The 15,056-nt window shown below is 36.8% G+C and overlaps 2 protein-coding genes across 7 annotated transcripts; both read right to left on the bottom strand.

Annotated features, from left to right (window-relative positions):
* Positions 1-234: 234 nt before the first annotated feature.
* Positions 235-6,889, bottom strand: LOC114724610 (regulation of nuclear pre-mRNA domain-containing protein 1B-like). Of its 4 annotated transcripts, none has more exons than XM_028910991.1 (6): positions 3,362-3,560; positions 3,020-3,138; positions 2,270-2,386; positions 1,081-1,328; positions 537-695; positions 235-420 (listed from the first exon to the last, which is right to left on the bottom strand). In XM_028910991.1, exons 3-6 carry the CDS (start codon positions 2,346-2,348, stop codon positions 385-387), a joined length of 522 nt encoding a protein of 173 aa, XP_028766824.1. In that variant the 5' UTR covers positions 2,349-2,386; positions 3,020-3,138; positions 3,362-3,560; the 3' UTR covers positions 235-384. The 4 variants fall into 4 exon arrangements, with proteins under 4 accessions (XP_028766824.1, XP_028766823.1, XP_028766825.1 ...); XM_028910990.1 differs by having other exon boundaries at positions 3,020-3,135; XM_028910992.1 differs by lacking the exons at positions 3,020-3,138; positions 3,362-3,560 and adding an exon at positions 6,886-6,889.
* On the bottom strand, positions 5,041-11,219 carry LOC114724609 (uncharacterized). 3 transcript variants are annotated; one of them, XM_028910987.1, is made up of 4 exons: positions 10,863-11,203; positions 7,315-10,724; positions 6,365-6,727; positions 5,041-6,244 (listed from the first exon to the last, which is right to left on the bottom strand). In XM_028910987.1, exons 2-4 carry the CDS (start codon positions 10,678-10,680, stop codon positions 5,522-5,524), a joined length of 4,452 nt encoding a protein of 1,483 aa, XP_028766820.1. In that variant the 5' UTR covers positions 10,681-10,724; positions 10,863-11,203; the 3' UTR covers positions 5,041-5,521. The 3 variants fall into 3 exon arrangements, with proteins under 3 accessions (XP_028766820.1, XP_028766821.1, XP_028766819.1); XM_028910988.1 differs by having other exon boundaries at positions 5,041-6,727; positions 11,054-11,219; XM_028910986.1 differs by having other exon boundaries at positions 5,041-6,727; positions 10,863-11,202.
* Positions 11,220-15,056: the final 3,837 nt, after the last annotated feature.

Here is a 15,056-nt window from a genome sequence, read left to right as displayed (position 1 = left end):
TGCCTCACCTGGCGTACCCCTTATCACAAATACAAATGCTTAGCGCTGAAGACCACCACCAAGCATAACCAAACATTTTAAGTTCTTTCACAATTGCATTAATTGATATTTCAAATCAAAGTTGCCTGGCAATCAAAAAGATTTCTAAACAAATAATGGATACCTGTAAATTATATTATTTAGCATCCTTGTTACGCTATGCCCAGCATCGATTACTTTAATATAGAGAAAGGCATAAGGGAGTTTCACTTGCAACTCTCTTACCTTGAGCCAATGTATTTTCAACATCTTCTATAACCTTTCCCACATCCCTTACAGCAGCATGACACTTAGTTAAGGCAGCCTCCTCACCAAGATGTTCGTCAAGAATAGGCTGAAATGCTGTCAATATTTTTTCTGGATGGCCCCAACAGCCAGTTTCTACAATGAAGATGATTAAATAGCACCCTTTTCAGACACTCACAAATACAAAACCATCACAGAAGCATTTCAAAGATTTTTTTTAAAAAAAAAAAAGGGGGCTTTTTCTTGCTTACTATTCTCACAGAATGGGCATCCCTCTTCACTATCTTGATAGGATTACTCTTTCCGTTGCTTGCAGATGCAGAGGATGGAAGTGGAGCCTTACCCATCATTTCATCTTTCAGACCCTGACCTCTTGAACCAAAAACCTTCCTTTCTTCCCATATGTCAACCTAACCAAACGAACAGAAAACACCATTACCACCAACAGCCCCCGCTTCCGGAAAATAAATAATAATAATGATGATGAAATGATCAGGTTAGAAAAGGAATACTGAAGCCGTGTGAGGAAAAAAACTCACAAAAAAAATGATAATAGACATAAAACTGAACTCTCGAATGCAATAGTTTTCTATTGTAGGACCATAAAAAGATGATTGTGATACAGTAAGCAAGTGCCACAACCATGAGCCAAAATAATGCAACCGATCTGGTGGCCCCACACAAGAATACAACTAATTGATGGCTGCCACTTGCAGGGGTGTCTTGCAGTGCATGTGTCTCAGTAGACAAGCAATACTACAATCACAGTTTCCGAGAAGACAGAATACAACTTACAAGTCTGGTCACTGCTTTCTTTCCATATTCATCGCCATTTTCATAAACATGCCTGAGAGCAGCTGGAAGAACTTTCCAGAATTCATTGACAAACTCACTACCCTTCCGCCTACTATTTTGCAAGATGTCGTTAGCTAAGTATAGAAAAGAGACCCGTTGCTCTTTCTGGGAAGAGTTAAATAACTTATCCCATGTTTCAACGATGTCTTTTGCTTTCTTCCGGTGAGAGATGCACCAACGGGACAAAGCTGATAGGATAGTTAACGGGAAAATATGTGAACAAAACAAGATCAACCACCAAAATGAAATCACAGCTAAGAAGTCAATGTTAAAGTTGCAGTAATATTTCCTCTCAAAAATTATTCAGCTACAGTGCTTCCTTAGAGCATGCAAAATTTTCACCATTTGCTCAGAATACATTATCAAGAAGACTAGAGTGGCTGAATAAAAGTCATTAAAGTAAAATATGCCCACAGCAATTTCCCCAAAAGCATCAGAACAACAACATCATGGGATGCACCTTCTCTTATTGACCTGATACAAAAGGGTGGAAGCATGCAGGTAAAAAAAAAATAAAAAAATTAACATATAAAAATATCTCAAACATGGAAAAAAATTTTTCCAACCATCTGGATCGTGACAATAGATATAACATTAATAATTCAAGCAAAGTTTATATCATGATGAAGGAAGACTTGAAATACAAGGACTGGGTTATATGGTTTGACCAAGATCATTTATAAATATTGGAGTCTAAGGACAACCTGAACAAGCATGAAAATAAGAATAACAACGAAGAGATAATTTATTATTGCACCAAAAGACACGATATTTTGAGGAGGGGACAGGAATTTTACATACCAGTCCATTTTCATTAACTTAACTATAAAAACTAAAAAGGGATTTGCAAAACGGGAATCATGAAAACCCATTTGCAAGATCAAGAGAATAGAAATTACATTACAGCACGAAAAGTATAGGTGCCATTTCCTTTAGAAGATATTTCCTATATCCCAATAAACCACGGTGTGGCTTGACTTTCTTGGCTTTCGTGTAAATCAATACCATGTAATGAACCAAGAGCACGTGCCATGAAAGGTTTCACAGCCATAATTCATGTATAGGAAGTGGCACATAGACTATGAAGACGAGGAACCAAGAAGAAGGATGAAGACGAAATTTTGGATACATTCAATGCTTTGTTGCGAATTGTTGAGTTTCAACAACTTCTCCGTTAATATCTGTACATCAAACATATCGTTGCTCATGCTGCTTTTTGACAAGCTTGCATATCCTGAGGTTATTCCTACAAATTATAGGTGATAATGAGCATCAATCAAAAAGAACCAAGAGGCTCAGAATTAAGTTAAAAGGCATGAACAAACCAAGAGAGCCATCACAAAGAAGAGATAACTAGCTTCCCCTATTTTGCTACCAAAATAGGACGCCAATTAGGCACCATTGAGAAGCCTGGCAAAGGTCACCTATGGAGCTGCCACTAGGGTGTGATGGCCAGCAGAGCATAACATACATTTATATTCAATGGAAACAATACCAAATCATATGTACCCAAAATGTCACCATCATAACAACCCGATTTCAAGTAAGCTAGATAAATTCACTGCAAACGATTAGTGAGAAGAAATGGCCAAGGATTTCATTGGATGTTCCCAAAAACAAAAGGATGGTGATAGACTTAGCATTGCACAAGGCATTCAATCATTCTTTCTTTCTCCCTTATTTAATAATTAGCATTCCCTCTATTATGCGAATGATAATTTTATTGAGAAAAGAGCTATATACCAATACTATATACAGCAGGAATGAGAAAAGCAAGGAATTTGAGGACGCAGAGGTAAAGGGAGACGCAAATAAACATTCCCAAAAGTCAAAAGAATCACAAACTAGAAATCAACGAAAGATGACAGAAGGAGGTTACTCTAACTTCCCTCTCATGCTCGTGCTATTTGAACGTTCCAGCCAAATGCATCATGTTCCTACCGCCAACTCCTTGAACAGAGAAAAAAGTGTGCGTGTGTGCATATGCTCCCCTGCCTTCTTTATGACATGACACAATTCAGGATTCCGACAAGAAATTAGCTTACAGATAGCGTAGTCTTTTTCAGTGAAAAATGCTCCTAAGAGAAGGCTAGCACAAATTTCATTAGAGGCTAACCCAAATCTAATTCCATTCACTTCATAGGAGAAAACCTAACGCGCATGATCACCAAGCCGCACCAGTGAAATGAGAATGGGATAGAAGTAGATCCAGGATACTTACTAGGGTGGCAGCAGAACAAGGAATCAAGGTCAAAAACAAATCTTTTGCTTCGGACGATCTTCTGTGCTGGTCTACGCTATGTCTTAGCGTTTTCTTCTTATTCTTCTTCCTCTATGGCCTCAGCTTCGACGCCAAACCCAAGTCGGAATATTTTGCTGTCTCCCCTCTCCTGCTTCGCGATCCCGGAGGCTTTTTGGCTAATAATTTTTTTTTTTTTTATTTATCCCTGGTTGGGGAAGATTTTTTTCCCCTTCTCTTTCAGACGACATGGTCATGGGTCATAGGGTTTTCTTTCCTTTATTTTTTTAATGCATTTTTTAATCAAGGGTTCTCATTGCTTTATTAAATGCTATTTCTTTTAAAAAATGAGAGCAAAACAAATGAAGGACTGAAATTTGAACGTACCTTTTCCCTTAACATGAGGATGTATTAAAAGATTAAAAAAATTGGTTAATATAGTTATTTATAATAAATAAGTATTTTAACTATTTTTTTATAATACTCTTACTAATTATATATATTAGTCAAAATTACTATTTGATATAATTTTTAACATATATAGTCATTATAAAGATTATTTAAAAAAAATAGATAAATATGAGATACAAAATAAATTGGGACCTTACATTTATATTCAAAATTAAAGGATCGGGGAGATATTAATTTTTTATTTTTTAGTTGTCGATAATTATAGGGAGCTGTCACTACTCTGGGTGCAATTTTTTTCTTCCCCAACCTAAATGCGTTTTTATTTGACAAGGCTTGTTTTCTTGAAAAAAAATCGTTGGAAAAATGTCGTTGTGAATTTTTTTATAATTAAAACTCATTATAAATTTTATGAATAACGGTCTAGGGCCTCACTCAAGCTCAATTGAGAATAATAATAACTTTCAATTTTTTCCATTCATGTACAAGGTTCAGACGTTAACCTTATTTAAATGAAGTTGATTGATTTCGCTACATTCAACTGAATCATGATTGGTCATTTAGTGTAAATGTAACTATTGATGTTTTTTTTTTTTTTTGAGCTGAAACTATTGATGTTAAAACAACTTATATGGTGATCTTAACATATATATATATGTGTGTGTGTTTTTATATATTTCTTGTTATCTGGCACATGTATAGCTAAAAATGTCTTAATATTAATCAAATATATATATATTTAACCCTGACATTGTAAAATTTCACACACCCACATCTGTATAATGGTCCTCCATTTTAAGTTAGTCACTGGCAATCGGCTTAACATACATAATGGAGAATATTTTTAGATTTTTATTACATTATTTCGATAATAAAAAAGACAAATATACCTTCCTAATAACAGGGAGGTAGTAAGAATAACGAATAATTTCAGATTAACAACAGTCAATGGTCACAGCGGCGAGACAGGGAGAAGTTCCAATCTCCGGGTCCTTTCTGTAGAATCATAAGAGTGTTTGGACAAGCACCTTTATGTTTATGTAAGACAAACTCCTTCGTATATTTGTTTCGTATATATAATAAAAGTACTTTTCAAACTAGTTTTATATCTACCCAAAATCCTTGAATCATTTAATTGAAAGCACACTTTACTCACAGTTACCATCGTTCTTCATCCTCCGCCGTATCGATTTATGGAAAGGTTATACCAGAATGCTCATCTTTGAGCGCAGGAGAGTATTGCCATTAATTGATGGAAAAAAGAACAGAGACCAGAAAATAACTATCTGTTATATGAAGGAAAGCCAAAATCCAAACACCGTTTCTACAAACCAACGTATGATTTACAGCATTCTTTTTTTTTTTTACATATATTGCAACTGTTGGAAATAAGGTCTCAGTCTATATGCCTCAGTAAGACAACTCACACTCAACGGGGAAAACCGAATAAAAAGAAACCCCACACTTCAAGAAATCAAACCAAAACTCATTCTTGAAGAAACCAATCCTTCAAAAAATAGAAAAATATGACTACCCTTAGGGAGGATGATAACGAGGCCAGGAATCCAAGCTCTCATCACTGCAGTGGACAAAAAAAGGCTGTAAAATAAGAAATCCGCAACTATTTCTTCCTGCTCATAGTTTAATTTCAGTATCAGTCAGAATCACTTGAGCTGGAACTAGATCTCCTATGATGAATGTTTGAGTTGCTTGTCGAAGCATGTTCCGTTCCAACTACAGAAGTTTGCCCTGTTCGTCAGCATCAGACCCTGCATGACTGGACTCAATCATCTTAGCTGAGCCAACTTCTTTCACTTCTATGTCCGCCGGTGCATCCTTCATATTTAAAACCTCCGGCAGCTCCCCTTGAGTGCCTTCTGAGATTTCCTCTAAACTGATAGTGGTATCATCGTGAGATCTAGCTTCAGCAACTTGAAAGTCTGAATTAGCAACAGGTTCTTCAGATTTGTCACTGGAAAGCTGATCTCCCGTGCTAGGTAGGGTGACCTTCTTAACATCCGCTCTTTCTGTAAGTCGTTTGAAAGCAGAGTCAATATCTTCAGGCGATCTTGCTTCAACAAGTGGGATCTCTTTCCCAAACCCTGTTGCATCTTCGGACAGTGAACTTACTTGAGCATCCCTATCAGCAGTCTCCACCAGCAATAGATCAGGATAAAGTGAGATCGCAGCATCGCCAGAAGGCTGATCCTTAATTGAACTTGGTAACATGACCTTCTCAAAATCCACTCCTTCTTTAAGTTGCTTGAAAGCCAAGTCAATATCTTCAAGTGATCTTGCTTCAAGAAATGGGATCTCTTGACCAGCCTCAGCTGTAACTTTGGGCAATGAACATCCCTGAGCATCCCCAACAGTATTCACCTCTGGCAATAGATCAGGATGAAGAGATTGCACACCATCACCAGTAAGCAGATCCTTAACTGAACTTGGTTGGATGACCTGCTCCACATCCACTCCTTTAAGTTGCTTGAAAGCCAAATCAATATCGTCAAGTGATCTTGCTTCAAGAAATGGTATCTCTTGATCATACTTTGCTATATCTTTAGGAAACAAACTAACCTGAGCATCCCTAACCGTAGTATCCTCAGGCAATAGGTTAGGATGAAGTGATACACCAGCATCACTGATGCCAAAATCCCCGACAGTGTCCAATTCTGACAAGAATCCTTCATCAATTTCTTTTAGTTCATCTGATTCTTTGACATTTTCTTCAGTAACCAGAGACCTGTAGCCTTCTGCCGAGGAATTCAATATTTCTTGCATCTCATTGACAACTTTCCCAGGCTTATCAACTTCTGAATCCACTTGCTCAGTTGGCAATTTCAATCCAGGAGTGTCAGATGAATAGGAAGTAATAGCAGAGATCTGTGGCAGAACTTCGTCTCTGGTCTCTGTGGATTCAACCTGTACAATACAAGATTTCTGCAGAAATTCAAAGAATTCATGATTAGTTTTCTCAGTTATTTTAAATGCCAGAAAAGCTGGGGACATTGAATTGAAAAAAGCTAAAAATGGAAGGATCAAGGATTTATGCACATCAAGCATGTGAAGCAAGAAATCATCATGAATATGATTTTAACCTTTTTCTGACAATAAACAAATAGAGATCCTTCCTCTAGCAATACAAGAAAACTAAAATTTTATCTACATAGCACTAAACATCTTATTTGTTTGTCATTTATTTGCAAAATCCATAAAAATTTGCATATAATGTTCATCTCCTCCTGCTCGATGCAAGAGGAGGGTTAACAAATTATGGGTCATCCGTCATCAGCAACAAGCTATACAAGAGGGATGCTACATGATATGCAACCAATATGAAGCGGATAGCTTATGTATCCCATGAACAATGATACAGAATAATCACATACAACTAAGTTTAAAAGTGAATACAACTAAGTTTAAAAGTGAATATTTCCCATGGAACTATAATGAAGAACCAATCTAAAATGAGTTCCATAATTACAAGTTATTCAGACAAATGTAAGCATAATTAGCATGTGACTAACCTGACTTTCATCATGATCACTAAAAGATGGTGCAACTAATGAATTATCTGCATTTGGCAGGTCACCGTCCAAGATAGAGGGGGATTTTACTTCACATTGCACATACTGACAATCCGAACTAGAAGAAACCACCCTATCCAAACCTTGACGGATATCAATGTTCCCCTGCTCGAAAGAATGTGACAAGAATAATTTATCCTGCTCAACAACAACCGCGTCGTCCTTTTTTAGCGAAGTTTCCTCCACGCGTTCATTTTCTTTAGAAGGCATAATTGGATGAACAAATGAAGCTTGCTCGGCCCCTAGTGAAGGCTGCATCTCCTGTGCTGCGGACATTGATGAATCACTTGAAGACATATGCTGGGAATGAGAAGCCATCAAATCCAGCTTCTCATATTTATCTCGTTCAACCTCAAACATCTCTTCCTTGTTCAGTGAATTTTTTTCTACAAGTCTTGTTTCTTCAGAAGAAAGATCGGAATGAACTATTGAAACTTGCTCAGCTTCCAGCGAAGGTTGCAAGTCCTGCAGTACTGGCGTAGATAAATTGCTCGAAGACTTATCAAATAGGGAATAAGATTCTACCACCTCGAGCTTTTCATCTGCATCTTGGACCCCCTCAGATGTATTTCCATCGTCAAATCTGGATGGCTCTGCACTGTAGTGAACTGAGCCTTCCTCCACAGATTTATCATGGGATGAATGTGATTTCTCCAAAGCCATGTGACAGCCAGAGGGTGAATCATCTGAATTGTCTTTTTGAACTTCAGATTCAGCACGTAAGAGGTCAGCTTGCTCCTGTTCATAAGCCAAGTCTGTGTTCATCTCTGCATTTAATGATCCAACATTTGAAGACAAACTTGAATCCACAGAAACAGGCTGCGTGACCTGAGGCACAGGCACTGAAGATTCATTATCCTCTACAAAGCTTGGGGCAACTGAAGCCAGCTCAGCATTGACATCATGCTGATTTATATCTTCAGAATCCCCAGAGTGCCGTTCATCATTTACTTCCATATGCAGCTGAGAAGTTGCCGAGTGATTTTCTTCAAGACCGGAAGTACTGGCTTCTTGAGCATGATCATCTGTATCCATCACGTCAGCAACCATTCCTGCTGGTGACATAGGCCAAGCCCTCTCATTAAACTCTGTTGCTGAATCAGAAGATACAGAAGAAAATGATGCAAACTTGCCAGCAGTTAGTGGGCTAGAATCATAAAGAGGAACCCTGTTTTGGTTGCCTTCCACCCCAGCACTCACATTATGGAGGTCCACCTGCTCCACAGAATCTCTGGAGTCCAGTAGATTATTATCTCCTGACTGTAAACTTGCTGATATCACTCTCATCTCATCAGGCATGTTGTCAGTCCCTTCCAATAGTGAAAACTGGCTTGATCTGCCGTTGCTTTCCCCAACAACTGTTTCTCTACCTAAATGGGCTTCAATTTCACCCGTATTTAATTCCTCATGTGTTGCAATCTCTCCTGCTTCAGGATAGAGTGCCATCTCAGAAAGATTTTCCGCCCCACCCAACATTATTTCAACTTCACCATGGTGAGAATTGCTCTCATGTACTTGTATCATTTCCACAGGATCAATTTCTCCAGAGGATTGACTTCCAATTTCAACACATTCAGAAGCATGATCTATGTTGGATATTAATTCTGTTTCTTGAGACAAATCTCGTTCATCAAACTTCCTCTCATCCTGATCACTTGAACTCACTGATTCAGTATCCTGAACAGAACTCAAATTCGTTTCACTTACTTCACTTAACTGCCTCTGGAATGACGGGTAGCTTGTTCCCTCTGAAGCCTGCTGCTCTGACAAAAAGATAGGTTTCCAAATCAAATTTTGCTTCCCGCGCTTGGTTGCACCTAATACAGATGGCCTAAAGCTGAAACTTTCATGCCTCCGGAAAAATGTATCCTTCTGGTTAAATGTCAGGAACTCCTGTTCAAAGCTATCGCCCTTGAGATCAGGTTTTTCTTCATTAGGATCATAAGGAATATCAAAAGGGTTTCGTCTAGGCTGTAGATTAGAAGGAGCAGAACCAGGAATGGGTGGTAACCCCATGGCAGCATAAGAATCATCAAGTAGGTCGAAGGGGTTGCGTCTTGTTGTTGTGATGGGAGTGACATTGAAGGGAAGATCAGAACTTTCAAAATCTATTAGATTTTTCTCAACCATCATTTTCCGTGCCCTTCTCCTTGCAATGAGATTCTCTAATCGCTGGTTCCTCTCGAGCTCTGAAGTCCCCAGATCCATGAGATTCTTTTGGTCGTCTTCTGTCCACTTAATAGCGGATTTACTTTCATCCTCTTTGCCACCTTCTTCCTCTTCATCGTCGTGATCATCAACGCCCTCTTCTTCCACTTCAACCCGATTCTCAGTATCTTCATCTGATTGAACACTGCCATCATCAATCTTTTGAGACTTCTCTGAAACAGCAGATTCATCACGGGACAATTGTGCAGTCTGCGAGGCTTCCAGGTCTAACAGTGGGTGGAGTTCCTCAAGCATTGGCATTATATCTGCCATGGAAGCATCAGGTGAGGAGCTCTCTGCCCGATCAGACCCCGATTCCAAAGAGTCTTCCTCTTCATTGTGATCCACCGCTTTCCAAGAGGAATTGGATGAAAAGTCCAACTGATCTCCTTTCAAAGTTTGAAGCAGCTCTGCAACAGTTTCTTCATTTTCATCATCAAGAATGTCATCGTTTACTTTTTGAACAAAAACGTATTGTTTCTCAATAGCATCGTCATCGCTTGAAATGCCTTCAGCCTTCGATTTCTCTTCATGAACTTCCTTCTTATTATCCAACTCAAAACTGCAGAGTTCTCTATCCATTTGCTCGCGTGCTTGGCTCTCATTCTGGAAATTTTGAGAGATTCCATCAACTGGTGGCGCGAAAGAAATTAAATTGCCACTTTCGTCAATATTCCTAGTTTTATCTTCTCCCAAGCTTGCTTCTTCAATGCTCCTCTCTTCTTCTATAACACCTCTACTTTCTGTATGTGTTTTTACAACAACGCTCTCCTCTTTCTCAGCAATGACAGTGGCACCCTCTGAAAACCCAGTTTGAAAGGATGAAATGTCATGAGCAACTTCCTCTTCCTTTTCAATTTCAGGAGTGTTGGGTTGCCCAAAACTAAGAAGAGTCCCAAGCAGAACAGCAGTGCAGACCAAAACAGGGGAAGCAGAAACCAAAATGGAAAATACAAAAGGAAAGGATCTGTACAGAAAAATCAAACATCCCAGGACGCCCACGAGGAAAGGATGATTACAAAGCGATCTATGGCATGCTCTGATTGAAATAATCAGCATTTTTCTTATTTTGACTCCAATTTCCATCGCTGATGCCATCCCCCTTGCTTTCGAAGTCTCTGTCTCTTTGATTGAACGAAAATCTGTTCAAATTAAACAAGCAGAAGTAAACCAGTGAGCAATGCGTTTCATGTAAGATCCATGAGGAACAGTCCCGGAAAAGCTAAGTCTAACTAAGAAGTTACAGAACTCGGGGAAAAAGAAAAAAAGCCGAAACTAACCTCAACTGTTGAATCGACAGAGATTTCAGACGGAATCAGATTGATCAGTCGAAAGAAAATGATGAGTTGATCATGCAATAAACTTAAAGAGGAAGGGAGGAAATACTGGAGATGAATAGGTCACCAGGTAGGATTGATAAAACCAAACAAACAAACAAACAAATTGTAAAGAGAATCCTCTTTCCTTTTACCTGGTCTTCCTTCTCTATTACTTTTTATGGGCCTCAGTATAGACAACAAGAGCTGTGGAGGAGCTGTATGTGTGATGATGGCATAGAGGTGTTTTGGACGTTTGACAGAATGAGAGAGTGGGGCGGCACAAAAAGAAGAGAAAGAGAAAGAGAGAGAGAGAAAGCTCAGCCATTTCTATTTAACTTTTTTTATGTTGCTTTCCACAAACAACTCTTCTTTTACGGAGTTGGATTGTCTCCTGTAATCAATGGACCCCACTTCCTTCCTTCCCCCTTTTCCTCGTCAACAGACTCCTCCATTACGAGCAGATCAAAATCCTTTCTTTTTACACTGTCACACTTTCTGGTTTCTTCACTTTCTCGTTCTTGCGAATCTTAAACCAGTAACAGTGCTTACTGCTTAGCTTCTTTTTACGCTGTAATTTTACTGTTTAAGACTGCGAATATTGTTCATCAGTGAGCCAAAATACAGATCACAGTTTTGACGGCGGAGTTTTACATAAAAAAATTATTGAAAAAAGAGAACAAGAATGAAGATTTATGTTGGCGATGATCATTCCTTCCTCGGGTTTCTGACAATTTATTCTTTATTATTTTGTACTATTCATCCCCCTCAGAACATGCGCCTGCGTCAGCATTGTTACTTCCAGGCTGGTGTTTCAAGGAGTGCATCGCGCCATAACAGCCCAGTTTTTGGAGAAAGTATATATATTTAATATTTATGCATATTCAGTGTTTTGATGAATTTTATTAATTTTTCCGTTAACATTTTTTGGACGCAACAACATTTTATTTTACTTAATGCTCCTCCGGTCCTTAATATAGATCTAATTATTGAGTTAGTTTTGGTCTTAAATATAAGACTCGTTTCTCATATTTATTAATTTTCTCTAAATTATCCATATGGATACTTCATCAATTATAATCAAGTAGAAGTAGAAGATGGGGTATTAAGAAATATGATTATGGTATTTTTAAAAAAATGTGCCACATTTCTTATAATTAACTAACTTACTTAACTTCTTTAATCTAATTAAATTAGTTAAATAAGTCTTATATTAAGAACCAGAGGAATATTTGAAGATGAGATAGTTTGTCTTGTAATTTGATATTGGTGGATGATGCTACTTTAAACTAGCTACTTTTTGTATTTAGGAAAAAAATCCAAACATGAAGTGATTTGCCCCTTAAGTTAAGGATTTGAACTCTGTTCCTATCCGAGAGTTTAAATTGTCAAAGCTTGTTTGGAATATAATCAAACAAGTTACGATAGCAGGTGATATTATTTCAAGACGAGGTAGTCTATCCAACCGAAAACTGATTTATCATGAAAGAGGAGTAAACGTTACGACCAATCCTTCTGTTCAAGATACATAATACTCCTTCGGTCCTTAATACAGGACTTAATTATTAAGTTAATTTTAGTCATAAGTATAAAACCCATTTTTAATATTTATTAATTTTCTCTAAATCACCCATCTGAATACTCTCTTAACCATAATCAAGTAGAAGAGAAAAAAAGAGTATTAAAAAAGATGATTATGACGTTTTAGGAAAAATGTGTCATTTTTCTTATAATTAACTAACTTATCTAACTTTCTTAATATAATCAAATTAGTTAAATGGGTATTATATTAAGGATCAGAAGAGTATCATATTATCATTACATTAATTAATTGACTTAGGTCGCTGGATATTAGGACGGTGGCCATCATGCACTTCCACGGGATTTTATAAGATACCTTTTCTATCAGTGAAGAGATGCATACTCTCCCTTGAGGAAAACAGATTCTTTCATATTATCCGACTAATTTTAAGATTTTATTTTATTTTGTAAATGCAGTGTATTATTTATTTCAAATAAAATAATATAAAATATAAAAATAAAATTCAAATAATTAGAATGAAAATCTAAAATATAAAATTCAAATATATTGAAGAACAACAGCACAGCGTTGAATAATCAGTCTTTTTTCCTCAGATCCTGACCTTCTGGTGTTTCGAGGAGTGCATCCCGCCATAAGAGCCCAGTTTTTGGAGGAAGTATATATATTTAATATTTATACATATTCAGTGTCATCGAGACAGATTCAAACATTTTGATGAATTTTATTAATTTTTCCGTTGACTTTTTTTGGACGCAACAACATTTTATTTTACCTAATACTAGCTCCGGTCCTTAATATAAGACCCTGTTTGACTTTTATGTTGATCATAAATATAAGACCCCAATCCACTTTGTCTCTCATATTTACTCAATTTTTTTTCAAGATAGTCCTTCTAAAAATTATAGTTCTAGTTAATACACTTGATTAGTAAAGATATTTTAGGAAAGACAATACCTATTTAGGACAAATAACTAACTCAACTTACTTTCTTAATTTCCTCAAATTAGTCAACTGACTCTTATAATTAGGACCGAAAGTAGTATTTGAAGATAAGCTAGTTTGTCTTGTAACTTGATATCGGTGGATGATGCTACTTTAAACTGGCTACTTTTTGTATTTGGGAAAAAAATCCAAACATGAAGTGATTTGCCCCTTAAGTTAAGGATTTGAACTCTGTTCCTATCCGAGAGTTTAAATTGTCAAAGCTTGTTTGGAATATAATCAAACAAGTTACGATGGCAAGTGATATTATTTCAAGACGAGATAATCAATCCAACCGAAAACTGATTTATCATGAAAGTGGAGTAAACGTTACGACCAATCCTTCTGTTGAAAATACATAATAGTGTAATACTACCTCCGGTCCTAATTCTAAGAACTGGTTGACAAATTTGAGGAGATTAAGGAAAGAAATTAAATTAATTATTTGTAATGGATAGATGTTATCTTTCTTAAAGTATCCTTACTAATCAAGCATATTGATTAGAATTATTATTATTAGAAAGATTATCTTGAAAAAAAATTCATCAATATGATAGACAGAATGGATTAGGATTTTATATTTAGAACCAAAATAGAAATCAAATAAGGTCTTATATTAAAGAACGGAGGTAGTATCATATTATTATTACATTAATTAATTGACTTAGGTCGCCGGATATTAGGACGGTGGCCATCACGCACTTCCACAGGATTTTATAAGATATCTTTTCTATCAGTGAAGAGATGCATACCCTCCCTTAAGGAAAACAGATTCTTTCATATTATCCAACTAATTTTAAGATTTTATTTTGTTTTGTATATGCAGTGTATTATTTATTTCAAATAAAATAATATAAAAATAAAAAATAAAATTCAAATAATTAGAATGAAAATCTAAAATATAAAATTCAAGTATATTGAAGAACAACAGCACAGCGTTGAATAATCAGTCTTTTTTCCTCAGATCCCGACCTTCTGTGTACATGACTTTTTTTTTGGCTGTGTTTACATAAATTATTGGATGGAATGGGCGAATCGCCTTGCCCTCGCCTCTCCCCACTGGCAACTGGCAAGTCTTTTGTGCCACAAAATTCTTCTATTTTCGCCCGTGATAAAATTTATTCAATTTAGTATTTCCCCTTTAATAATAATTGATTCACCAAATTGGTTTCACCCTAATCGGTTAAAATTTGATACTCGTCTAACTTTTAGATCAGGTATCAGGTGATTTTATTAAGAAAAATCACCAACGTAATGACGATAATGGAGTTATAACAGACAATAGGCATTAGCTCCGCAATTCACTGGTTATTCGTCCCTACTCTTCGAAGTTTGAACATATAATAAATCTAGAAGTGCCGTCTTAGACGTCCCTGTCTCGTTTCTTCTAAATCAATTCGGACGGCCCGCCCACTCAATAAAAGCCAGAAGATGCCCCAGCCAAAAAGCGGCCAACAGGACAGTAATTAATCAACCATTTGATTTCATTATTATTTTTGTTAAAGCTAACCACCTGTCTTAAGTAATATAACAGTCCTTGCAGAGCTACACAGATTACCTTTTGCTTATAAACTATACCTTGCCAGTTAGACTCAGAAAAGCATCAATTGATTAGCACCCTTTTCCCTTTTTCA

Source organism: Neltuma alba, unplaced genomic scaffold (genome assembly GCF_004799145.2).
Source record: "Neltuma alba isolate B1F8T4 unplaced genomic scaffold, ASM479914v2 tig00012193_pilon, whole genome shotgun sequence".
Taxonomy (NCBI): Eukaryota; Viridiplantae; Streptophyta; class Magnoliopsida; order Fabales; family Fabaceae; genus Neltuma; species Neltuma alba.
This window is presented reverse-complemented; position numbering and strand designations above follow the sequence as displayed.